Source organism: Antedon mediterranea, chromosome 3, assembly GCF_964355755.1.
Source record: "Antedon mediterranea chromosome 3, ecAntMedi1.1, whole genome shotgun sequence".
In the NCBI taxonomy this organism is placed as follows: Eukaryota; Metazoa; Echinodermata; class Crinoidea; order Comatulida; family Antedonidae; genus Antedon; species Antedon mediterranea.
Genome location: NC_092672.1, coordinates 9,111,639 through 9,136,932, shown reverse-complemented (window position 1 = coordinate 9,136,932; position 25,294 = coordinate 9,111,639). Strand labels below are relative to the sequence as shown.

Sequence of the window (25,294 nt, the reverse complement as noted above, 5' to 3'; positions counted from 1 at the left end):
TATTTAGTCGAGGAGTTAGTTGAGGAATTAGTCGAAAGGAATTAGAGATGGAATTAGTGAATGAATTAGTGGAGTAGTTATTCGAGAAGTTAGTTAAGGAATTAGTCGAGGAATTAGTAAAGGAATTAGGGAAGGAATTAGGAGAGAAATTAGTTGAGTAATTAGTCGAGGATTTAGTTGAGGAATTAGTTGAGGAGTTAGTTTAGGAATTAGTGAAGGAGGTAGTGGAATAATCAATGGAGGAATTAGTAGAGAAATTAGTGAAGAAAATAGTGGAAGAATTAGTGAAAGAGGTAGTGGAAGAATTAGTGGAAGATAGTAGAGAAATTAGTGAAGGAAGTATTCAAAGAATTAGTGAAGTACTGTAGTTAGTCGAATAATTAGTAGAGGAACTAGTCGATGAATTAGTAGATAAATTAGTGAGAAATTAGTGGAGGAATTAGCGAAGGAATTAGTGAAGGAATCATTGAAGGAATTTGTGGAGGAATTAGTTTAGAAATAATGAAAAAAAATGTCTGTAGAAAGTTATAAGCCAGGGAGAAGGATTTATTCTTTCTTATTCCATCGAATTATTAATAATACATTACTATGACTAACAATGTAAATATATTATGACATACATTACCTCTACTAGTGTAAATGTGCCGAAACCGTATGGACTATCTGTGAATTGATGTCGTTCAAAAAGCTCGGTTGATTTTCTATATTTATATACATGAGTGTGTAGTGGCCGTGCTTCACTGTCTTTTGTACTTTGTACAATTATATAGTAATTTCCGTTATGTTCAAAAGAATCTGTCGTTTTAGGAAAATTTGTGTCCGAATAGTTTGATGTAATTTCCATGGTTGAACTGAAAATGTAAATGAGATAGTATAATTATTAGAAAAGCAACGATATACCATGTTGGAGTTTTCTCAGAAGGAAGAACTTAAAGTCATACCCATAGAAAATTATAGTGAAAGACCTTTAAAACGATGCATTGTGGGACGGTTTAAAATCACCGGTAAAGTTACGTAATAAAAAAATGAGGTTGACCAACATAAAGCAATATTCCGAAATTTAATGGTAATATTATAAATAAAAAAGTTTTTCCACAATGTCCTTAACCTGTATCTTTCTAATTCCAAAGGTCTATATTGGATCTGTACATTTCAATGAAATTCATTTTATGTGGTATACCTGTGTTCATCATAAGTGTTGTTTCAGATTGAGAACGTTCAACGAAAGATGCTGTTCCGCCTGAAGCATAACCACTGTCGCCACAATAACACTCGGTGTGCTTATTATTAATACCAGCATATTTGTAATCCAAACCACGGCACAGGTCAAGACAATCCCAGGCTGTTACACCAGGTGACTTCAAAATGTACCCGGAAAGTGCTCTATCAGCCTCATTATCGCGGTATGAGTCGATAAGAACTACATAAACAACAATATCGAAATATACATTGTAATATACCTACTACAGTAGTACAGTATATATATATATATATATATATATATATATATATATATATATAGCTATAGCAAACTTGCTTTGGAAACCATGTTCCAGGCGTCAACTAGGCTGCTTTTGTAATGGTCTCTAAAGGAATCATCAAGCTTCATGGCATCTTGGTTTCCTTCATTCCTTGATCCTGCTGTGCTCCACAAATCATACAGGTCAACGTTATTAACACCAGAAACAGCTTTGAATACAAGTTTCCAATCTGTAAGAATTTTATTAAAATAGTCTTTTTTTAAAATAAGATAATATGTATTTTTGCCATAACAGTGATACTGCACTATAAAAAATATAGAATTACAGCAAAATTAGAATAATTGTTTGATTGATTCATGAACAAAAACAAAATCTTTACATTTAATAAAGTATGCCTAATAGCCTTTCCAAAAAAGTAGTCGTTTTTAAACTATAAATCTAAGTGTGTAATAATGTGTAATGTTATTTTTCATGAAAGACTGTATTTTAAATATACACTAAAAAGTGCGAAACTAAAATTATTTTGACAAAACAAAACAAAAACGAGTCACCAATCAAACATTCTTTAGTTTCTATTTAGTAAGATATTACTGTAAGAGAGAAACTAAGGTAACCTAACAACAGGACGCTGAGCTCGGCTTGCCAAGATAGGCACTTGTAGAAGTACTTTGATCTTATGTCTGGCTGCGACAAATACCAACTGTATACATATTCTCAACTGCGGCGCGGTGTCTGTTAACCAAAGATTTAGGAAGCCAATTGACCAATCGAAAATCAGTCAAAGAGTTAGAAGGTGTGGAATTGATCGCAACCACAGATAAACCTTTTGATCTCTGGGGCTCAGCATATTGGTGTTAGATTGTCTTAGAGAAACTAACACTTAAGTTCGGACCAGGAGTATCACATTATTACAAGAAAAACAAAAATAGTTTACATATACTTAGTAAAAATGCATGTAACATAAACTAAACATACTTTACCGTTGGCTTAAATACGTATGATAGAAAGTAAAAAAAAAGTTATTATGTTACTTTAATTATAAACCAAAAGAATAACATAATTAAGGTAATTTAATAATGATGATTGTATAACATTACATTTTTCAACAAATATACAAAAACATTCACAGTTCCATCTTAGGTGTATAAAGCATGTGCCATGGAAAAAAAAGTGGAACTCAGATTTGTTGATGCGGATCAGAACAATTTACTATATTAAAAGTTAAACTCGCTTACCTTCATTTAGAATGAATAATTGCGAACACCGATGCCGTTGCTGGTCTTCCTAAAATAAACGAAATAATAAATAAAAACATACCATTAATATTTTTAACGTTTGTTTATTGAAAGAATGTAATATAAATATATATAAAAATAAAAATAAAAAACACATCAAAATATGTAAAAATTGATAAAGTCATAGGCCTACATCACATAAATTAATCATTGAAAATTACACATTATATTAAAATTAGCCTCATTGATCTTCTATTTATATCGTTTTATCATTTTATTAGATTACATCATCATCTTTATCAGTTTCAATTGGCCTCACATTATAAAACGGTAACTATTTCAACGTGTACACAAACTAGTATTCCATTTCTTAAAAACGATTACCACAAATATATATTAGAAACCTTTCATCTACAGTATGACGTGATATTTTTAAATTAAAACAAGTTCATTTTTTACCTCTGTCTGCAATATTTATCAATGCAAGGCGATTTTAAAAAAACGCTTTCTTACCGTAATCGTGACGTTGCCGATATATCAACGTGTCTTTGGTATTACCAGCTGTATTGGCTGTATGTGGCAATACTAGATAGTTACTTCCGTCCATTTCAAACATGTTCGAATCTGCCACTCCATTTGTTTCAATTAACTTTATTACGAAGAAACAATAACAAATAGTTTTAGGATGTTAAAAACACTAAAATTGACCCCCAGACTATAATATTTCCCCATAAGCCACATCAGGTTTAATACTATAACTATGTTTCGAATAATATTATATCTGTAGGCCTATAAAAATAAAGTCAATAATTATACAAAAAAAATAAAGACCTGTGGATATGAATTTTCTTAATGAATTTTGTTTAGCTATATTTGATGAAAAAAATAGGGATATTTTGATTTGCGATGACCAAGAACAGATGACCTATGATATCATGTTAAGTTATGTTGGTGCGTTTGAATCTTGTAACTTTGTCAATTCATGTAACCGATTTTGTCGGTTCTATATATCCATGTGACCACTTTGGATTCAGTACTAAACTAAAAAATCAGCAATTTTTGGTGTATGGTTTAGTTGCGAAAAAGAAGATCGAAATCAATGTAGGGCCTATTTTAATGTAGAATTGAACAACTTACCTGACTATATTCTTCACCGATGCCATCTCTTGTAAATGAATACATTTCGGAGTTTGTAGTTTTGTCTGGATTTTGAAATCGGGCAACGAACAAACTTGAGTCTCCTCTACTATCTTGAAGAAACGATGTCGAGCAATGCCCACATTCTACTGAAAATCTATCCTCAAGTTGTTCTTTAAAACAATAATATATTAATATAAGTAGTATATAAACGTTGTGTAGTTACAATAGTAGTACATTTAAAAGTTCTCTCCTTTTAAATATAATAAGGCATAGCCATGCAAACATAATAGTTAGTCTTCCTACTGCTGTCAATAAAAAGAATTAGGTCTAAAGGTCTGAAAGAGAAGAGTTTGAAATTTCTAAAGAATGTTTCTCTCTCTCACTCCCAAATGTGTCTGCTAACAGAGGGTGGGTGGGTGTGGTGGTGTGGCATTAACACACAATAACTAACCACAATAAGTCAACTAACTACTGTACTACTATAAATCAAAGCATGAATTAGTCGCCTCAGTATTTTATGGATTTAAAAGAATCTAAATCCTAGTGTTATGTTATATCAAAGTAATTATTACCAGTTTCTGGATTGAAGCGGTACACGTGCATTGGATCTGTAGAAAACCTTTTCCTTTTGAAACATACACATCATCGTCCACAGTAAATACTTTAACCTGCCACACTAGACTGTCTGCTATGAACTGGATCTGCTCATACGTAGACATCTGCACGTCATAATTAAACACATAAAGGTGATCCTCTGCACAAAAAACAAGTACAATTATTATTAGAAAAGCGGGTAGTTCACCAATACCCACAACATGAAAATAATAGTCAATAGTTCTGATCTTCATCCAATGGAAATTCTTTCACTATTACGAATACAAAACATTAATATTGTATTCAATCAATCTGCCATTTATTTAATCGTCAAAGATTTTAGCTGAACTATTATATAATTATAATTTCATAAGTAGACAAGATAACATATGGAAGAGTATTTGATTGAAACATGGCAATCTAACAAGATGCCGAGTTCCAGAGATCAAAGGGTTTATCTGTGACTGCGACACAATCAGTTCCACGTCCCTTAACACACACCGCTCGTAAATAGTACAGTTCTGTTGGTATTTGTCGAAGCCACACATAAGATGAACAAAGGAGTTCTTATCTAGACGAACTCAGTGTTGTATCACCCACTAACGTAACAATCAACCATTAATATAACATTAACCACTAACATCACAAAAATAAACCACTAATGTAACATTAACTACTAACATAACAAAAATCAACTAATTTAATATTAACCACTAAAGCTTGGTTCCCACTAGCGACGCAACGTAACGCAACCTACGCAACGTAAGAAAATACCCGTCCAATAATTGTGTTTGCCCCCGCCTGCGTGGAATCAAACCTGCGATTTTTGCAGCATTGTTGCGTCGTCGGTTCCCACTTGTGATTACGCAATACATCACTTCAATACGTCGCTGCGTTGAACCACGCTTTACGTAACAAAAATCAACCGCTAAAGCTTGAACCAATGACAAGCGAAGTTATAGACAGTTAGAAATCACAAGCGAATAAGCCATCGCTTGTGATTGGTTAAAACGCTTGCGTTGCGTTTACGTCCTTGCGTTACGTTCTAGTGGGAACCAAGCTTAAGTGGTTAATGTTACGTTAGTAAGTGATACAAATCTGAGTTCGCCTTGTTGTTAGATTACCTTGATTGAAAGTAAGCTCAACACGGAGTATAAAAGTTACACACGTCGTCATACATGTTTGTATTCGTGCAATATACTGTACTGTAATGCGTGGTTCGCACTAGCGACGCAACGTAACGAAACGCAACGACGTATTGACCCAAAGTGCTGTATTGCGTAATCACAGGTGGGAACCGACGACGCAACAGTGCTGCAAACATCGTAGGTTTGATTTCAGGCAGGGGCAAATACAATTATTGGAAGGGCATTTTCTTACGTTGCGTATGTTGCGTTGCGTTGCTAGTGGGAACCAAGCTTAGTAGGGCTACCTTCATACGTAGCCTACGTTCAATAACAATGGGCAAAACAATGTATGATTCAAATGTCAATAACGTATTAATTTAGGTGTGTTACAGAGGTTGTTTTTTATCTGTTTATACTTACAAATTGCGGGTAACAATGTAAAGTCTATCTTCAGACCAGAAATGACTTAAACGGTTAGGATCATCGAGTGGAATAGTTGCTTGGAAACTCAGTCTATTTGCCAATGCTAGAAGAAAATATATACCAAGTGAGATTTTTTAGTTAAATATCGAATTATACACAAACTTATTATGTGTGTTAAATGATTGTGTTCTTTTCCAATAATCACACACCATTTGTCAACACGTTTACAGACACACACACCATTTAAATGAAGAAGTGTACACACAATCTATCCAATTTATCTACTTACCATATTCAAAGTTACTGCCTCTGAACCTCACCGTACATATACAACTGTAACCTCTGCCACTGCAATCGTTAACGCAACTTGCTCCATTCTGACACAAGTTCCCCGTTGAACATGTCCCTAAACAACTCTGAAGAGCAAAATCAACAGTATGGAATCAAAGCAATGTTACCTATTAACTAATAAAGAAAACCTTAATTAATAATTACTCCAAAAATTGAATTGACAATAATAAAGGCATGTTTTATACCGCTAAAAATAATATTATTATGTTTGATTTGATTTATTTCGATACCAACACAAAAGTACAAAACAGAGATAGCCCTAAAAATGTCCAAAAGGAATTTACATCCCGAAGCGTCTTCTAATTCCAAATTCCCCTATATCTAAATTCAGTATGAAATTCACGGTAAACATATTATTTATGAACTTCATTTTAAAGGAAAAATGTCTTCTATCATTTATATTTAGTATTATACATTTCACACAGTATGCCTAATTGATGATGTTTAAGAAGCTGGACTTAGGGTCTTAGCTAAGTGGAACATAAAATATATATATAATTATAGAATGATTATGAATAAACATTTTAAATGATGATCAAACAGAAGTGTAACATATGTAAGTGTAAAGTTTACTGATTAACTGGAAGTTACTACAAGTACATTTTTGTACGGCTGTTAGTAGTATTACGATAAAAGAAAAATAACAGACCAACCTGCTGTGTAGGTGTTACTTGTAGACCATCAAAATGCACCGACTTTATATCTTTAACAAGCTTCCTGGTATTCTTGCCCACCTGTATCGAATACAGCGTGCAGGTGTCTTCAGCAACCGCGAACGATTTACATTTAGTGTCTTGACGACACAACACTGAACAACTCGTCAAGTCAGTATCGTTGTAAGTAGTCATAGCATCTGGAATTGTCCAGTGCTTGCGACCATGGTAGATGGCATTTGTTTCCGTATTGGGGCATGTCACAACGGCACTTGCGAGACGGAAAAGAGACAGACATACAACAGCTTGTAAAATTGTCGTTTCCATCGCCGATGTATAAATACTACGGTAGTGAAAGCTTTCTTTTACAACATCGTATACATCAATACGTAAATCAATTTTATTATTTTTATGACTTATTTCTCAGTAATATTATGCCTAAATAATCCATATCAAGCTATACAATAGACACAAGAAAAAGTTAAAAGAAAAGTGCGCCAGTTGTGCCACATTGTACTTATCGTTGTCTAAAATGTTAGCCTTTTAAAACAATTAGGCCTATGTCTTTTGTTTCAAGAAGATTTTGGATTTTTGGATTAGTAAACATTACGAATAATATAGTCGTTCTTAAATAATGAACTTTTACAATGTTCTCTTTAGTGGTTGAAACTGCCGATTGTTACTTTAACACAAACATCCACACATAAGCTTTCTACTAACTAACTTTTGGCATTGTCCATATTTTGTTCACTCGGGAAAGTCTAAGCATACTTGAGTTTCTCTTTACTCCGTAAAAATGAAGAAATCGATCGCACCATGTTTACTACGCGCATAACTATAATCAATAACAGTATAATGAAAGTAACTTCAATAAATGAACACAATAAAAAGTATAGGCCTAAAAGTACATTTAACTATATTCAATTTTCCGATTATAGATTAGATTATTATTGTACTTTCAGGTTTAAGCTACAGCTTTTATATACCAGTACTATAATATGAATACATTTAATAGCAATAATAAAAGTAAGGTAATAAAACAGCATTACACATATTCATTCTATTCTCTTCTATAGTTTTTTATATGGCACTCTACAAAGAACAGAACGCCTAACAATACTTAGTAATTAATTAAAAAGAAAAGTTTTAAGTTGACGTTTAAATAGAGGTGCCGAATTCGCTCCTCTCAAATGAAGGTTCCAGATCCGCGGAGCGGCGACAGAAAAAGCATTGTCACCAGCTTTCCGATTAGATCGAAAAGTCGGGTGGGATCATTAGAGGAGCGAAGTCGGCACCTGAATTAAATGAACGCTGGTCACGGTTAAACTTAATTAAATAAAAAATGTAAATATTTTTTAATGTAGGCTTATACATTCAATCTATCTATCAATTGTGTCTAGTATATCAATAATAAATGTCTATGAGTTGGATGGTAGAGAATATTTCATGAGTTGAGAAAGATTGAATGCTCTATTTAACGAGGTGGAATATACAGCTATCTGTGATAAACTTTATGGAGTCTACCTTAAGGTATCCTGCGACCATATGAATTAAATAAAATGTTAAAAATGATCTGAAAAGTTTTGCCCTTTTTAAAACTCGTTTTAGTACCAGCTTGATAGAGGTAATGAGCTGAAATAATCTGGAACAGTAGATCTATAAAATTAATTATAATCATTAGGCCTAATCATAATGTAGTAAAATGCAAAAAAAAAACCAGAAATCTATCGCTATACGGGAATGTTTTATTCACTGTCAGAAATAACTTTCCGAACTGTCAAACACTACCATACCGGAATTAATAACTTATGTTAATTTATATATTTTCAAATTCCCGTTTGAATTTGCGGAGGTACATTGTCCCCCGTAGTAGTTGCCTTCAATAATATAGACATCATTGTCCGTAACAAAGTTATCCCATCCAATAGATCTACAAGTATCGATCTCAAAATGTGTTACGAAGTAATTGCCTTCTAGTCTGTAGAACTGTACCTTAACAACGTAACCATTTGTAACGACATCAGTATATGACGTCACTACAAGGTATTGTTGTTTGTAAGCCTGAAATATAAACATGATAGTTTATATTATTAAAACTCCTAAATCATTCTACTAAAATGTGTTTTTAAAAGGTCTCATTGCAACCAACTGTTCTTTTGAGAATACAAGGTATTTTTAAAATAATAAATAGTTATTCATTTATTTAATATGTATTTTAGTAATGCATAGTGATCATCAGTGGACTAAAAATCCAAAGAAAATGATTCATGTGCGTCAGTTACGTTCACACCGCTGTAGACAATTACTATTTTTTTTAAAATATTTTTTATTTAACAAAATTGCCAGTCTTCCGTTCCAGGAAACCAGAACAAGTGTGAATGTACTTCAGCCTGAGTCTCAGAAATAATTCAATAGATAAACCAGCTTTACCTCAAAGAGTATAAAATGGTAACTCGTGTAAGGTCTATCTATAGATTGATGAAGCTCAAACAGTTCTGTTGATTTACTATATCTATATACATGGGTTAGCCTTGGACGCGCTTCACTATCTCCAAAGCTTAGTACAACTATATAATACTTTCCATTATTTTGGAAAGAATCTACATGTTGTGGCAAATTTGTGTCAGAAATAGTCTGATGTAACGTCCATGGCTGTACTAAAAGACAAAATACAAAAAGGTTCGTGGTTTATTTTTACATTATTTCCAAGTTGGATGACCAGTACATCGGGTTGCATTATTTTTTTTCTATGAGGTTAAGGCAGAAATCATGAATAATTCATTACCTTTATTATTTTGTATTATAAAGTATTGCAAGATAGCTGATCTACTTCCTAAATATACTCTACTAAACCTAACCCTCTAAATAATCTCTCTTCAACTATTAAAAATGTTCTTGAAAGACCTCGAACCGATCAGGGCTTCAGTGTAATAGGTTAAATCCTTTAAACCAAACATTTCGGTTGGCAACGCTGTTTACACAAAATTATTTAATCTCTCTGCATGCTTATATAGCGCCCTCTATAATGTCCCATATTATGTCATAATTATTCTAATAAAATATTCACTACTAAGAAAACTATAGTTGTTGATGAGAAGCTTGAACCTGTACTGATATTATTATTTTTACAACAATACATGCTGTTAACTAATTTCTGGGTGGATTGATACAACAAAAACCGGTTATGTATACCGGTACTGATTCCTTTATTTTACGTTAACATTTTCGACTCATACTACGACTGATTTTTCTACAAATTATTACAATCTTCTTCAAATAAACAAAATTTGGAAATAATAGAACAATCAGAAAAAAATCATAATTATCATAGTGTTTTAGGAAATATATACTACATACTTTACTAAAGTTGGAACTTTAAGATTGGCAAGTTTGTCGGTGCTTTGCTTCTTTCAAACTCATAATAAGGTCATGCACATTTCAGTACGGTGTTTTTTTTTTCACATTTTTCACTAATAATATATTAATAACTAATTATACCCGTTTCAAACGAGAAAAAAACGGAACGACCTATCTGTACGAACTCTAGGAAAAAGGATATCAGTACAAAAACATATTACCATAATAATACCGCTATCAAAGGTATATTTTGTTTTCTTTCATATGAAAACAAGAAGAAGAAAAAATAATTATAGGGAGAATAACAAACAAATACCTGTACTCATCATAAGCGTTGCGTCGGATTCGGTACGACCTAAACAACTTGTAGTGCCACCAGAAGCATAACCGCTGTCACCACAATAACATGCGGTGTTCATGATATCAACACCAGCATATTTGTAATCCAAACCACGGCATAGGTCAAGACAATCCCAGGCTGTTACACCAGGCGACATAAAAATGTAACTAGAAAGCGCTCTCTCAGCCCCGTTATCGAGGTAACAGCCCAGAAAAACTGAAATATATTTTAAATGAAACATGACTATAAGAATTACTCTTTTGGTATTATTTGTATTATTAAAAATCCAGATTTGTATTTTTTTGACAAGTAATTGGGTAAATACTATCATCTGGCACTTCTAAAAAAATGGTAGTTTCCTAATTTTTTTTCCTGGAAATTTCGAATGTTCTATCGGTTTTTTATTGTTGTTGAAATTCCTCATGTTGTTTTACATAAAATGTTGATAAAGTTTTATTAGCATACCATCTGACGTGGCCTTTATTGACGTTTTTCGATCAGAGTACATAAAAATTGGTCGTGGTTCAGTCATTTCGTAATCACATTCTTCAAAGGTCGATATTGCCATCCAGAATTTGTGATCTGCACAATTGCCAATGACGTCATATATACCAAATCTGTTTCCATTTGAACTGTAAGACATATTAAAGTGCGACATCTGGGTTAAAACAATTGTACAAGTGTATTTGTCAATTGATAAGTACTGTATGTGACAGACACATTTTCCAAAAATTAATTATTCTTTTTCTATGGTGATTTGATATTATTCTTTCATGTTTGCTGTTTTTAAAAATTAATATACCACAATAAAAATATTATTTTATTTTATTATAATTAATATACTATACCCTCTCTTAATTGATAAAGCCAGTTGGTCGAGTGCCAACATAGTAGAGCCACACTCGTTAGGTAAATACAAAACATGATTATTGTATTTTTTTTATATATTTTTTAATTTTATTCATTCGAAACCAACAGCGATAATTACCGCCACTAACACTGTTTGATACAAACAAAGCCAGGACTGTTTAAAGCACCTTGATTGGTCCTAACATTGGTCAAGGACTTCTCTCGTCTACTATGAAATAGGAATACATTGCAGCTTATAATCGGGTTATCGCTCAAATCAGCCTGTTTTACAATTAAATAAAAACATCTACTAATTCCATAAACTGTTATAACTAACCTTGTAGGGAACAGTTCAAACATTTGTGGTGTTTTAGTCCGGAGGTCTTTCCACGGGTAATTCAACAGCCTTTCTTTGGTGAACCATTCAGTTTTACTAGCGTCCACAGCGTTGAATATTAGCGACAATTTAGACTTTCCTTTGTCATATAAAGCAATTTTCACCTGTCAGAAAACAAGTATGAAATAATTAGTAAGCCCGTAACATAGACTGAGAATGAGAGAAGTGTGGAGGACAAAGGAAATATTAGAAAGAGGAGTACCGTAATTAAAGTTCCCTACGAGGGTAGAATTACACGCCTTTCCACCTTAATGATGTATTGTTTCACCAAAAACACGAAGATTAATTAAATCAGATTTTTAATCTGATTTTAAGTTATTTTGTAGTTTTAATAAAGTTATCACTTCCGTAGAAAAAAAACCACGAAAACTTATCACTTATAAAATAGCACAATAAATGGTCAAATTCAACCAAAAATCCATTGGCTGGCAGCCAATTTGATCATTTTTTGCTTTAAATTTCATTTTTTCAGGTAAATAAATTTTGTTTAGATCCATTTTTTGGTCAAAGTGGATAACTATTATGAGACATTAAAATGGCATATTAAAAAAAATATATAAAAACAATATTTTTCAGGGGGACAATACATCTTTAAAACTTACTTTTGAAACCTTATCCCAAGCGTCAACTAGGCTGCTTTTGTAATGGTCTCTAAAGGAATCATCAAGCTTCATGGCATCTTGGTTTCCTTCATTCCTTGATCCTACTGTGCTCCACAGATCATACAGATCAACGTTATTAACACCAGAAACAGCTTTGAACACAAGTTTCCAAGCTATATATGTTGGATATGATGGTCAGGAAAAAAATAATTACAGTAACGCGACGTTAAAACAATGTCAGACAATTAAAAACATATTCTGAACATTGATCATTTTATTTCTTTAGAAGAAGATCTGGACGAGTTTATCCAGTTGAGGGTTGACGGTTTGTGGTCCGTTGAGAAAATTATATTTTGGAAATGTTCATTCATATTATTGCATGTTTTATTATTATTTTTTTAAATCCTATTTTTTAAGAAATATGTTTATTTGAGAAGAGTTTAACCATGGTCTCATTTGTATTGTATAAAGGTCATCAACTACATCTAATGCAATGGACAAGCTTAATAAAGATGTTTTCATATAAATTGCAATAATTTCATAATCAGGATGGTGTAGTTGGAACCTACCAGGTCTATAACATTTATTATATGATATTACAATAACTTACCAGCGGCTACAATTAGGTATGATTATAAAGAAAAACAAAAGGAAAACAAAAGAATAGGAAGTTAGGTAATAACTCGAAACTATAGGCAAAGAATAATTATGGATCAAACATTTGTAAACACACCTCGTGTACAGTAAGCTGTTATTCAATGTGTAAGTGTTTGTGATTATAATATAATAAATAATTGTGTTAATGCGGTACCAACCCGTTAGGTAGGCATTACTGTAGGAAGTTACACTTAGAGCCTACAGTACGGTCTCTTTCATCTTACGTTAAGATGTCCTAATTGTCCATCTAATAGTAAGGACAACATTATTTGTTTGTCGTCCAGGTTTAGGTTCTAATTAAAGCAAATTTTTTGCAAACATCCCAACTCGGAAAAATTAAATATTGGGAGGTTTTACGAAAGCTTGTCCAAACTATTATTGAGGGCGGTATACTATTTAAAAAATATATTACATAGAGCAATAATAATAATACTAAACATGGGTCAGATGTCTCAAAGGCGGAAAATACGATGCCAACTCATTATTTCACATATTAAACAATACATGCATTTGTTATAAAGAACTTACGGACCGATATTAGCATATTTTCATTGTTTTTCCCTTTAACTGGAGTAGCAAAAATTATAAATACTAGATGGTACGCTCGCTTCGCTCGCGTACCATCTAGGTCGTGCCCACATGGTTCTCGAATACACAGTAATTTCAGCGTAACAAAACTGGTGATTTCAAATGTACGTACCGAAGGACTACAATACATTGTCGTTTACAGAAACGAATAAACTAAACTAAAATTAGCACCCTGGGAATTACTTCCGAAGGAGAAACTTATCACAAAATGAGTCCAAATGTTTGATTTGGACTCATTTAAAGAAACCCAATTTGTGTTTTGTATGTAACATTAGGTTTGAGGGATGGGAAAGCAGATAGGTACAAAGAGGAACAATTTTTAAATATATTCTTTTTCCACTAAGTAACGAAATATTTTGTTCATGTTTTATAGGCCTATAAATAATATACCTCTAAATACAGTAAAACATTTGCGATTTAATACTTTGCTAAAACTGTCACTGTCATAATCGATTGAAATATTAAAGTACATGTCACGATACACCACTACGACGTTTATATTATTGGTAATTATTAATTAATAATTAATACAAACGTTGAGAGGGAACTGTCAGTATAAAGTTTATTTGTATATAATAATGTGTTTATATATCTAACAGTGAGGCCTAACCACAATCTCAGTAATAAAGTTTATTTGTATATATTTTTATATTACATCTAACAGTACGAACATTCACAGTAAGAAATGTTCGATTCAAATGAGGACCAAAAATAGTTAATAGGTATTTAAAGTATTGTCAAAGTATTTCAAGTTTATTCTCAAAGGGCCCATATATTTACCTACCCGTATGTGTTAAACCAAGGGCTCATAAATTTACCTACTTGTGTTAAACCAAACTCTGGCAGACTGAGAGATTGGGATGTTCCATTCATCGCAAATCAATACATTTGTATAATCGTATATTAAATCTATCAAAATAGTATTTTTTAAAGAAAATCGGCCTGTCTTCAACATTATGATGCTGTACTCTAGCTGTTCAACCGGTTTTCAGCTATTAAAAACAATTATCGTAGGAGGAGATAGGAAAATGCGAAGCCTCCTCGCATTTTTGTGGCGGGTATTTTTAAAGATGGACATCCATTAGACAGTGTATACCACGATCGAAAAACACCCCTATTTGGGGCAAATCGTTGAACCTAAATTCGTTTTAATCGTCAATAACTAATTATCTAACTTAATTTAATTAGTAAAGAGGGTTACATCAGGTGGTTAAAATCAGTACCGAAAGTACGAACCAACTTTATATACCATCGAGTAAAAATTCTAGAAGTAAGGCGCGATTTACCGAATTTTGCCCTTACGTAAATTTATATATAGATACGGATATTTTTTGTTTATCCAAAATATCCGGAGGAAATTAAATTTTATTGGGAAATGACATTCTGAAGATTCCCGCCAGTATGGGGAGAATTGGAGAATTGTTTGATTTTGTGACCAGGTCCAGTATTGAAAAACAAATGTCAATATAGCGTCCACACACAAACAGAATCAGGTTGGCGTTTCTGATGTACATTAGACTATACTAAAGGCCGGTGCACATTGTACATTTACACGTGAAGCGACACGCGGTAGGCGTCAAATCGAAGTGAGTCGCGCGAAGCTTGATAGAATTCAAGCAAGAAGCCTTCGCAATCTCCGAATTCATCGCGTTGAAGTTATAAATCGATTGACGCCTCACGTCTCATTATTCGATTTATTTGATGTTCACACTGAAATCGTTCGTCGCGTCATAGTTACGGTTCGGTTTGACGCTTGACGCGAGTCGCTTCGTATGTGTATTGTTTTCTGCACAAACATTGATTAATATGCAAAATAAGAAAAAAAAAATTGTTTACATACTGCAGTTTATTGCTGGAGTGCCAATATCACAGTATTCCCATGTCCTTGTAGAATCGGTTGTGTGACACCAGGCCGTCACACCCAAAGCGGGATTACGGCAATAGTTGTGGTCTCCCAACCCAGAACCAGGATATGTCTCTGGTGTGTAACTGTGTGTATGAGGCGTTTGGTCTGTCCACTTTTGACACGTGTAACCGTCAGTGGTGGTACTTACTATACCTCGATAATCAACACCATCAGTAGCAGTATAGCATTCTAAACAACGAGATGACATATATTTTGACAAACGAGACTTAATATGTATTTTGTTTATAGGCGTCGCTTCACGTTACTACAGTAGTACGATAAGCCAGTGGCTAAAATGTTAACTTTTGAAAATAAGAACAAAAGAAGACATTGACCAGGTCCGTAGCCAGGGGGTAGCCTCTCCATTTACAGCGAATCCCCCTTAATCAACTGCGAAACCCATCAACGACATGCCCAATACCCTCACCCCATCTCTGACAATCCTCCACATACGTCCGCAGCCCCCATGGTACCAAAGTCGTAAATTGACTTGATTTGTAAACTCGATCGTGAACATCTTCTTCGTACGTTGATCGTGTCTGTAAACTTCAAAGAGTTGCTAATGTATTGCCGATTTTCGCCTGGAAAATATACGCACTTTGGCTGTGGCTCAAATTCGTAGTGGGCCCGAATAGTATGAATAACCATGAAGGAAGTAAAATAACACGCACAAACTAAGATTTGACCCCAGTAGTAAAACTTTGGAGGATATTGTACAAAAATAATGTAGTTTGGTAACCAAAGGGAAGAAGATCTAAAATTTCTTTAGATACTATAAATGGTTTACCTTCATTTAAAATGAAAATTGCAAATACTGATGCTGTTTTTGGTCGTCCTGAAAAGACAAAGTGTATAACGGTTGGTTTCGATCTAAATAAAAGTGCCATATTATAATTTTTTTTATAAAACCTTCTTTGATGGCTGCGGCGTAGTATGACATCTCTTTAATTACAAGGCTACATACTACTTTAGGTCAAAAAAGCATTTAAATTAGCTTTAGATCGTTTGTATGATTTTGAATAATTAATAAGAAAAATTCTGCAAGATGGGGAATCGTAGGAAAAACACACAATTAGCATAAAACAGTTTCAATTTCCTGGCGAAGTTTCGTAATGGTATCGCTGCCTTTCGCAGCCTAATAACTAGGACTAGGCTAGGCGCTTTATTAGAGCTAGGCCTATGATTGTTTTTGGGGGGAGTTTGTTGACATAATTAACACTACCGTAGGTGTGATTATAAAATTCAAATAATAAATATATTATAAAAAAACCAAACATATATAATTGTTTTGCAATGTAAAGTATGTTACAAAAGTTCAATGTGAATCAATTGTAGGCCTATCTTTTATTGTGATTCAATCAATCTGATTCAAATGACAGGAATATTTAGATGTGATGAATGTTTTTGTATTCGTGTAATGGTACAAATAATGGCATGAGGTGAATGATGAAAGGTTATATTTCAACATTCATCATTACACTCATAAACATTCATTATTTGTATATTGATCTCTCCGAGACCCGAATGGGTGACGTGTAAAGTTTGCCAAGAATGTTTCTTACCATAATCGTGACGTTGCCGATAGATCAACGTGTCTTGGAGATCTCCACCTGTATTGCGTGTCTGTGGTAATACTAGATAGTTACTTCCGTCCATTTCAAACATGTGCGAGCTTTCTACTCCATTTGTTTCGATTAACTGAATACAAAAAAAAATATATCGGATAATAATCATTAACATTTTATAGCAAAAAGAATTGGGTATAATCAGAAGATACGGAAGGCATTATTATTATTTTGATGATATAACAGAATATTTGATTTAATTATATTATGATAGCTAATAATACTGTCAGCTTCTATAGTCAACTTCGAAAACAATATTACATTTACCTGAGAGTACTTGTTACCAACACCATCTCTTGTAAAAGAAAGCATTTCGGAGTTTGTAGTCTTAGCGGAATTTTCAAATCGAGCAACAAACCAACTTGAGTCTCCTCTACTATCTTGTAAAAATGATGTCGAGCAACGTCCACATTCCGTTGTGAACGAATCCTCAAATTGTTCTTTTTAAAAGATATTTCACAAATCAAATTTATAAATAAAGTAATTTGTAAACCATAAACAATATCTGAAAACTGTACTTTGTTTAAATAAATAAAATATATGAATACATAACGATTTATATAAATATAAATCCACATGCGTTGCATAAAATATGTCACATTGTATTCTTTATTCTTGAAGATGAACAAAAATAGTTCGAAAAATACTGTAAAATCATAATGACTTGCCTAACTTTTTGTCGGTGTTTGTTTTATGTTACCATATATCAACCTTACTAGTATTACCCGCTAGTGTCTTATCAGAGAAGAGTGTTTTTAGAACGATTCCAAATAATTGAAACTAATCAAGTTTCTTGAAAATAATTGTATCCTGTTTACGACATTACTCTTTCCACATCTGCAAAAAGTAACAAGTTGGTTTAAAGGAAATTTTGGTGAAATTCTTCCGAGATTTCAAAAAGGACCGGTGGAAAAACACACTAGCGAGAGGACGTTTTTTTTTGTTCCGATTTGTTACTGCGTTTGTGTAATTGTTCTGGAATTTAATTGACCCGTACAGCAGTAGATGCATAATAATATAATGACATCCCAACTAACATTCTCTCGAAGTTCGCCAATGCGAGTATAAAATCGGACATCAAATTATGTTACAAGTTGTAACAATGTGCAAGACATAATTACCAGTTTCTGGGTTGAAGCGATATGTGTTCAGAAGATCTGCTGAATATGTCTTTGACATTGCAACATACACATCATCTTCTAGAGTAAATATATTAGGGCGCCAAATACGACTATCTTCAATTAATTGTATCTGCTCAGATGTTGATGTCTCCAAATTATATCTATAAACGTATAGGCCATCCGTTGATCCTCTGTAGACAAACATTGTTTTAAATAAAAGCAAAAAATGCTTCACATTTGAACGAAGACACCAACTAGCCATTATCAAATCATTGAATACGAAAAATAGAAATAACAACCTCTACTATTAACTACAATTGTAAACACACATGATGTATGCCTGCCATTTCAAAACGTGAAATAGTCTCACCATTCAACGCATAAACAGATTCAATTGCTCATTGACTAAAGCTCTGTCTACACTATTAATCTTTATGTAACAAAAATATGTACACGATGATTTAATATCACTACCATATTTGGGTACATGTTTTTGTCAAACTAGCTTGATAGTCTATACAAGGTTTAATACATCGTACATCAAATATTGGAAAATATTGTTACACGTTGCAAACAGTTTAATTAAAATTATAACTTACCGACTTCCGACAACGATGTAAAGTTTTCCTTTAGACCAGAAATGGCCTATACGTCCAGGATACCCAACTGTAATAGTATCCGTTAAACTAAGTCGATCTTTAACTCCTAAACCATAACAGAACTTTATTAGGAAACACTACGGAATATATGTCGAAACTCTCTAAAGCACTGTCTACACTATCAAACTAGTTTGACAAAAAAGTGTGATGTGCCCAAATATGATAGTGATATGACGTCGGCGTGTCCATTATATTGGCACATCACATTTTTTTGTCACATAAAGTTTGACAGTGTAGACAGAGCTTTACTGTTATAGTTCTAGTTTAAAAGAGATTAATTAATAATTCAAATGTTGAATTGTTAGTAATTAACTTACCATGTTCGCAGTTAATGCCTCTGAACCTCTTTGCACAGACACAGCTGTAACCTCTGTCACTACAGTCGTTAACGCAGCTTGCTCCATTCTGACACAAGTTTCCCACTGAACATGTTCCAAAACGACTCTAAAAGAGCAAAATAAACATTATGGTATCAGGCAACGATACGTACGGTATCTAACACAAACAACTTACTTAAACATTACAAATTGTCCTAAAATATTGAATTGGAAATAATAATAATAATAATAATAAACAAAACAAATCAAGTAAAAAAAAGTATTCACAGATCATATTATGTTTAAAACATTTTTATTATTCAGTATAGACCTATAAAATTCGGAGTCAACTTGCTCCGTCTAATGTACTGCTGCAGAGGCTTAGTAAGTTAATTTATTAACTTTATTGTTTGATAGAAAACAACAAACACCTACCTGTTTCTTTGGTATTTCTTGAAGACCATCAAAATGCACCGACTTTAAATCTTTAACAAGCTTCCTGGTATTCTTGCCCACCTGGATCAAATACAGCGTACAGGTGTTTTCAGCAAACGCGAACGATTTACAGTTAGTGTCTTGACGACAAAACACTGAACAACTCGCCAAGTCAGTATCGTTGTAAGTAGTCATAGCATCTGGAATTGTCCAGTGCTTGCGACCATGATAGATGGCGTTTGTTTCCGTATTTGGACATGTCACCACGGCACTGGTAATACGGAAAAGAAATATAAACGCAACGGTAAATTGGACAAAGATTGTGCTATTCTTCATCATCGTCATTTTCTAAAAGTTGTAATGAACGAAGAGTTTGTGTGTATTGCTAAGTTGACAACCAATACATCGAATTACTGTTATTCATTTCATTCATTTGATTACTTTCAATACAGCCAGATCGATCAGTTTAGTTACAGTATTCATTATTATCAATAAATGGTATATTTACATATAGATTCACATCATTGATTTTATTGATTTGCAATGCTTCTATTAATTACTCCTTTCTTCATTATCTGATATTAATTTACACCGCCGTAAATAAGTTCATCACGGGTGAATGTATAATAAATATAAATATTATTACAAATTTTTCAAGTAGGCCTATTTAAGTTTACTTAAATGTGTGTTATATTTTGCAAAACATATTAAAACCAAACAGCATTATTGTTATGCCCTGATCATCACCACGGATGTTCTAGACGTCAATTATTGTCTTTAGTATTATAAAACACAACCCATTACTTTATCTACACGCTAAAAACTATACGCTTAAAACGAATGTAATAATATAATAAATATAAATAAAGTTTCCTGGGCTAAAAAAGGAACACATGTAACTACTCAAATTATTTTTATAACATAAACTTATACCAATCAAGTTCTCAAATATGTAACAAATTATTACATTTAAAAAGGGCACAGATGAGTCGAAACGGAGACGAAGACTCGAGCGTAGACTTAGCCTACATTATCAATTATATATAACGATTGATCAATATTATTTTATCATAACATATAACATAATAGCACAAGTAGGCTGTGTATGTACTGTGATCTCTGTAATTATAAATCCATTGATTTATAATTCTGGAGGAATTGGCCACGCTTGAGCGAAGTCTATCGCGTGCAATTGTTCTTGGATTCTACAATTTCTTTCTTGAATAACCTAATAATTATGTAATTGATTGATAATAATTAATTAAACCAAGAACTTATTTACAGACCGTGTCGGTCTCTATCGACCGATAGACGACGTCATCATCAGACTGCTAATCACCAAGCACAATTGATCAAGATCTCTGATACAGATAAAAACGTTTTGATTAAGTATTTATTACTTATTTAATAATTAAAAAAAACATGTTAAACATCCATACAACTACAGTAGGAGGCTAAATGAAATGAAAGATAATGGATTTGAAAATGCATTAATAACACTGTGTTTATTAGAGTCATGTACAGTATTACGTTTCAATGTTTGTACATAGTGAATGTTTCTTATTTATTACTTTTGTTAAATCACCTTTTTATTTTAAGTTAAACATTTTCAGTAAAAAAGTTTCGCATGTCACCGTGATGGCGCTAGTTACAATCCGTGCAGTAATGCGTGCTTCTTTAATAGAATGACGTAATGCATACCTACGGAGAAAGATTAGTAGACCTACTCGGGGTCATGCGGGTGCGGAAGACCAGTGTACGTTTATGCTATTGTGACGAATGAATTTAGCTGATTGTTGTTCATTTTACATGTCAAAAGTGTTACGTATTGACCGACATCATATCACTATTTTTAAAAAGTGTAGCATAAATTATTCCTATATCATGGATTTTCAATGTTGTCGTCATCACTATTAGTCGATAGGTCATGATTAACAGTTGGTATTAACTCTTCATCTTTCGCTTGTCTGGACAACATCCGCGTACTCCTCACAACATTGTAAATAGCTATTATACAAAACAGAACCATAAAACTTGATGCAATTGAGAGGGCTACTGTAGCTTTCGTATTTAGATGATCATACTCTGTTGTAAACCTATTACAGTTGTTAACTCCTGAGATATCCTTTTCGGAGTAAGATATACTAACCACACATGCACAGTATTTAGTAACGTGCGATAGGTTACCTATTATTACTGAACTGATAGTAAGATTTACCAAAATTGTCTTCGAGTCGAGTTTTAAATCTGATAATTCATTGTTTTTGCAGTTGTCTTTGTAATTCAAAACAACATAGTGTTTAATCGCTACAGTATTTGAAGGTACATGCCAATTTACCCTTGCTGATGAACTTCCAAGAGGAACTGCAGAAACATTAAACGCACCATTAATGTTTGTCTTGTTGGTTGATAAATGTTGTGTATGACTTCCAGGATATGTGACTGTGGGTCTTGGAGTAGTGGGCCTAGCATAAGATACCGTAGTATTGCTTTGTGTAGCAGGCCTAGACATTTTACTGATAGGGTCAGTTATAGTTTCCAAAGAGAATGCGTTCGTTGAGACCTCATAGTCAGTCGTTCCAGCAGATAAGTTGGTCGACAATTCCGTTGATACTTTTGTGACTATTATTAATTGTATGCCTAAGACCAATGAGTAAAACATCATGATTCCGTAAAATTACTGCAAATAAAAAAGTGCATCTTTTAAATATTTTAAACATTTTTTGTTGATAATTGACCATACCAATAATTTCAGTGAATTCCATAGAGCGTTTTATAAAGATTAAATGTCCCCTCTCTTCGATTGCACTTAGCCTTTATTGCGCAGTCATATTGATTGATGGTACCGTATCGATCCTACTAGAGTTCACTAAAACTTACTTTAACAATTTTTAACAATAATTTATATTCTGGATGACATCCCAAGAATGGAAGCATGCCGTTGACAAATTTTGTCAACGGCATATATGAAAATTGGTTGTGAATTCATCTATTTGTATTATGCAATAGTTTGGTTTTCGCTGAAAATGGGTTTGGCTGTAAAAACCGGAAAACATAAAGATTCCGGGAAAGACTATTAGAAACCACAGACAAAAACGAAAGAACAAATTCAATTGTAATTCACATGGATATTTGAGGGTCAAGGTGCATCCATATCACTTATCGGCCTCATTGGTAGGACTTTAATCTAACATGGGATTTCCAAACCTACTATATCAACAAGGATATTAATATGATTTTGCTTGTGTAATAAACACACTCACTGTTTCATATATTAAACTCAAAGAATTCCAATTATTGTAATTTAACTTGAATCTAATCCTTCACGTTGTTAAGGCCCATTTACACTAGGGGCGTTCAGATCCGCGGCCTTAAGGCCCATTTACACTAGGGTGATAACGATCGACGATAAAAATATAAATATGCATTTGTCATACATAAAACAAAATATTTTTTAACAGTTTTCATCCTAGAATTATAGGATTATCATCTATGCTGCCTTTGATGAAAATAATATTTCCACACGTCCAATCAAATTACGTCATGATTAGTAAGAGTAATAATATCGTACAATACAACGATTTTATTGTTTTTATTGATCATGACGTCATTTGATTTTTTAAAATATTATTTGTCAAATACAGCATACATGATTATCTTAATAGTTCTAGAACGAAAACTGTTCTAATTTCTTTTGTTTTATTCAAGAAAAATGTATGTTTATCTATTTTTCGTCGATCGTTATCGTCCTATAGTGTAAATGGATCTTCAGTAGGCTATGTCTACAAAATCATGAGAAATAATATTCTACTGTATAAAGTGACTCACCCTGTTAAATATTCAAATCAGATCCGAATGTGTTTTAACGGTGTAAGACAACGATATTTTAGAGCCTAGCATCTAGTAACACTTTAAAATCATACCAGCAAGATAACGAGCATGGCCTGGTTACTTACTTAGGCCCACTAACTGCTGTTAGGCCTCATAAATACGATATGAGGACGGAAACATCTATCTTCAATAACCGGATTTCCTATTCATGCATCGTAACACACAGTGCATACACCTACATATGTAATAATTTGTAATTAAGCGTAGACCTAAACCGAATTTGAATAGTCTTATCTATTTGCGTTTTGTGTTTAAACATTCCACGAAAGATAACAGATAGATATAACGAACATACGATTCAAAAGTGTGTGGTTTTGCATAGTTTAGTCTTATGAAATGAGTCGGATATATCCCGCAGAAATTTAGTTTACAGATATGAAACTGATTCTGATACCCAGTGTTTCGTTTTAGATTACCAAGACAACAACTGCGTCATATGATCTCGAATTAGGTATCTTGCTGTTTCAAATAGAGGGCCAACAATTGAAAAAAAAAAAGAAGATTGGAGCTGAAAACAATATAAAACATGTACAGAACTTTCGTTTTGTAGGCCTACTGGTGTAAATCATGACTACCGATGGGCAATTGAAAATTAGGTTTTCAAAAGAGTCAAATTCATAATGAATTGCCTACTTGATTTGATTTGATTTGAATTTATTAGGAAAATCATCATAAAAAATATATACAAAGTGATAAAATAAATTACTGACATTACAAATAATACATTTATAAAGGATTATCCAGGATAGCGGTCCAAAAAGCTTATATAATTGGGATCCTTTTATAATCTAACATATAGGCCTAAACGTTACAAAGTATTGCATTATTGTTGGGACAATCGATGGGAGTTGTTGAGCATAGAAAAATACCCCTCGTTAGAAATGTAAAAAAAGATAGAAGCCCGACAGACAGAAATAAATGTAGATAGATAGCTACTGCACCGTGCAAATCACAACATATTCGATCATAAACTCTGTAGATAATAGCATAATACCAAAGAACTTATAACACAAGAATCTCCTGTTCTTCAATTTGCATTCAAAACACAGTATCGGAAGTAAAGGGTTAAAAGGTCAAACTGGGCGACGCCATTTCACAGCATGGAGCAGCGCCCCCTCCAAACTAGGAAGTCAATTACTCTACCCCCCTAGAGTATTAGCACAACCCCTCTATGATTTTGACTTTCTAATTTGATGCGGGCGCCCTACTCCTCAGTCAATTACTCTATCCCCCTAGAGCATTAGCAGATCCCCTCTATGATTTTGACTTTCTAATTTGATGCGGGCGCCCTACTCCATGGCTCACAATGGCTCCACCCATAGCTTTATTCTATCCCACAATGCCTTTCGAAATTGTTACGCGCTTCGGACGAACAGGAGATTCTTGTGTTATAAGTTCTTTGATAATACTGTATATAAGTCAAAATGCTAGGTGGAATGCCATCCTGAGAGATGAGTAGCAGTACAGGTTTTCTATTAATTTATACGTAATTTTACTTTCTATTAAGACCAGGGTTGGCATTTATCAATATTTGCTTATATTTTTG

The 25,294-nt window shown here is 33.2% G+C and overlaps 3 protein-coding genes and 1 long non-coding RNA gene across 6 annotated transcripts; all 4 read right to left on the bottom strand.

Moving 5' to 3' along the window:
- Positions 1-2,718: 2,718 nt before the first annotated feature.
- LOC140043996 (uncharacterized) lies at positions 2,719-4,597 on the bottom strand. Its single transcript, XM_072088479.1, has 4 exons — positions 4,429-4,597; positions 3,854-4,026; positions 3,230-3,365; positions 2,719-2,765 (listed from the first exon to the last, which is right to left on the bottom strand). Exons 1-4 carry the CDS (start codon positions 4,457-4,459, stop codon positions 2,719-2,721), a joined length of 387 nt encoding a protein of 128 aa, XP_071944580.1. The 5' UTR covers positions 4,460-4,597.
- Positions 4,598-7,407: 2,810 nt separating this feature from the next.
- LOC140043533 (uncharacterized) lies at positions 7,408-15,880 on the bottom strand. 3 transcript variants are annotated; one of them, XM_072088056.1, is made up of 7 exons: positions 15,635-15,880; positions 12,550-13,165; positions 11,888-12,051; positions 11,167-11,333; positions 10,678-10,917; positions 9,435-9,661; positions 7,408-9,065 (listed from the first exon to the last, which is right to left on the bottom strand). In XM_072088056.1, the coding sequence occupies exons 2-7, from the start codon at positions 12,619-12,621 to the stop codon at positions 8,811-8,813; spliced, it is 1,125 nt and encodes a 374-aa protein (XP_071944157.1). In that variant the 5' UTR covers positions 12,622-13,165; positions 15,635-15,880; the 3' UTR covers positions 7,408-8,810. The 3 variants fall into 3 exon arrangements, with proteins under 3 accessions (XP_071944157.1, XP_071944158.1, XP_071944160.1); XM_072088057.1 differs by lacking the exon at positions 15,635-15,880 and having other exon boundaries at positions 12,550-13,497; XM_072088059.1 differs by lacking the exon at positions 9,435-9,661 and having other exon boundaries at positions 8,885-9,065.
- On the bottom strand, positions 15,627-20,202 carry LOC140043994 (uncharacterized). Its single transcript, XM_072088477.1, has 8 exons — positions 19,858-20,202; positions 19,423-19,549; positions 19,046-19,151; positions 18,447-18,637; positions 17,593-17,765; positions 17,263-17,398; positions 16,488-16,535; positions 15,627-15,889 (listed from the first exon to the last, which is right to left on the bottom strand). Exons 1-8 carry the CDS (start codon positions 20,200-20,202, stop codon positions 15,627-15,629), a joined length of 1,389 nt encoding a protein of 462 aa, XP_071944578.1.
- Positions 20,203-20,372: 170 nt separating this feature from the next.
- On the bottom strand, positions 20,373-24,459 carry LOC140044790 (uncharacterized). The gene is made up of 2 exons (XR_011844495.1): positions 23,686-24,459; positions 20,373-22,537 (listed from the first exon to the last, which is right to left on the bottom strand). It is a non-coding gene; the product is annotated as an uncharacterized lncRNA (long non-coding RNA).
- Positions 24,460-25,294: the final 835 nt, after the last annotated feature.

What these genes read in the sequence shown, in the direction of transcription:
- LOC140043996 (XM_072088479.1), bottom strand. Translation starts at nt 4,459, where the DNA reads ATGCACGTGTACCGCTTCAATCCAGAAACTG. An exon ending in CCGCTTCAATCCAGAAACTG is followed by an intron (nt 4,027 to 4,428) that starts GTAATAATTACT and finishes ATTGTTTTAAAG; the next exon opens with AACAACTTGAGGATAGATTT. An exon ending in TCGGCAACGTCACGATTACG is followed by an intron (nt 2,766 to 3,229) that starts GTAAGAAAGCGT and finishes CGTTTATTTTAG; the next exon opens with GAAGACCAGCAACGGCATCG.
- LOC140043533 (XM_072088056.1), bottom strand. Translation starts at nt 12,621, where the DNA reads ATGAAGCTTGATGATTCCTTTAGAGACCATTACAAAAGCAGCCTAGTT. An exon ending in AACGCTTATGATGAGTACAG is followed by an intron (nt 9,662 to 10,677) that starts GTATTTGTTTGT and finishes TTTGTCTTTTAG; the next exon opens with TACAGCCATGGACGTTACAT. An exon ending in ACCATTTTATACTCTTTGAG is followed by an intron (nt 9,066 to 9,434) that starts GTAAAGCTGGTT and finishes TTTATATTTCAG; the next exon opens with GCTTACAAACAACAATACCT.
- LOC140043994 (XM_072088477.1), bottom strand. Translation starts at nt 20,202, where the DNA reads ATGACGATGATGAAGAATAGCACAATCTTTGTCCAATTTACCGTTGCG. An exon ending in TCGCTTCAACCCAGAAACTG is followed by an intron (nt 17,766 to 18,446) that starts GTAATTATGTCT and finishes TCTTTTAAAAAG; the next exon opens with AACAATTTGAGGATTCGTTC. An exon ending in AATTTTCATTTTAAATGAAG is followed by an intron (nt 15,890 to 16,487) that starts GTAAACCATTTA and finishes CTCGTTGTTTAG; the next exon opens with AATGCTATACTGCTACTGAT.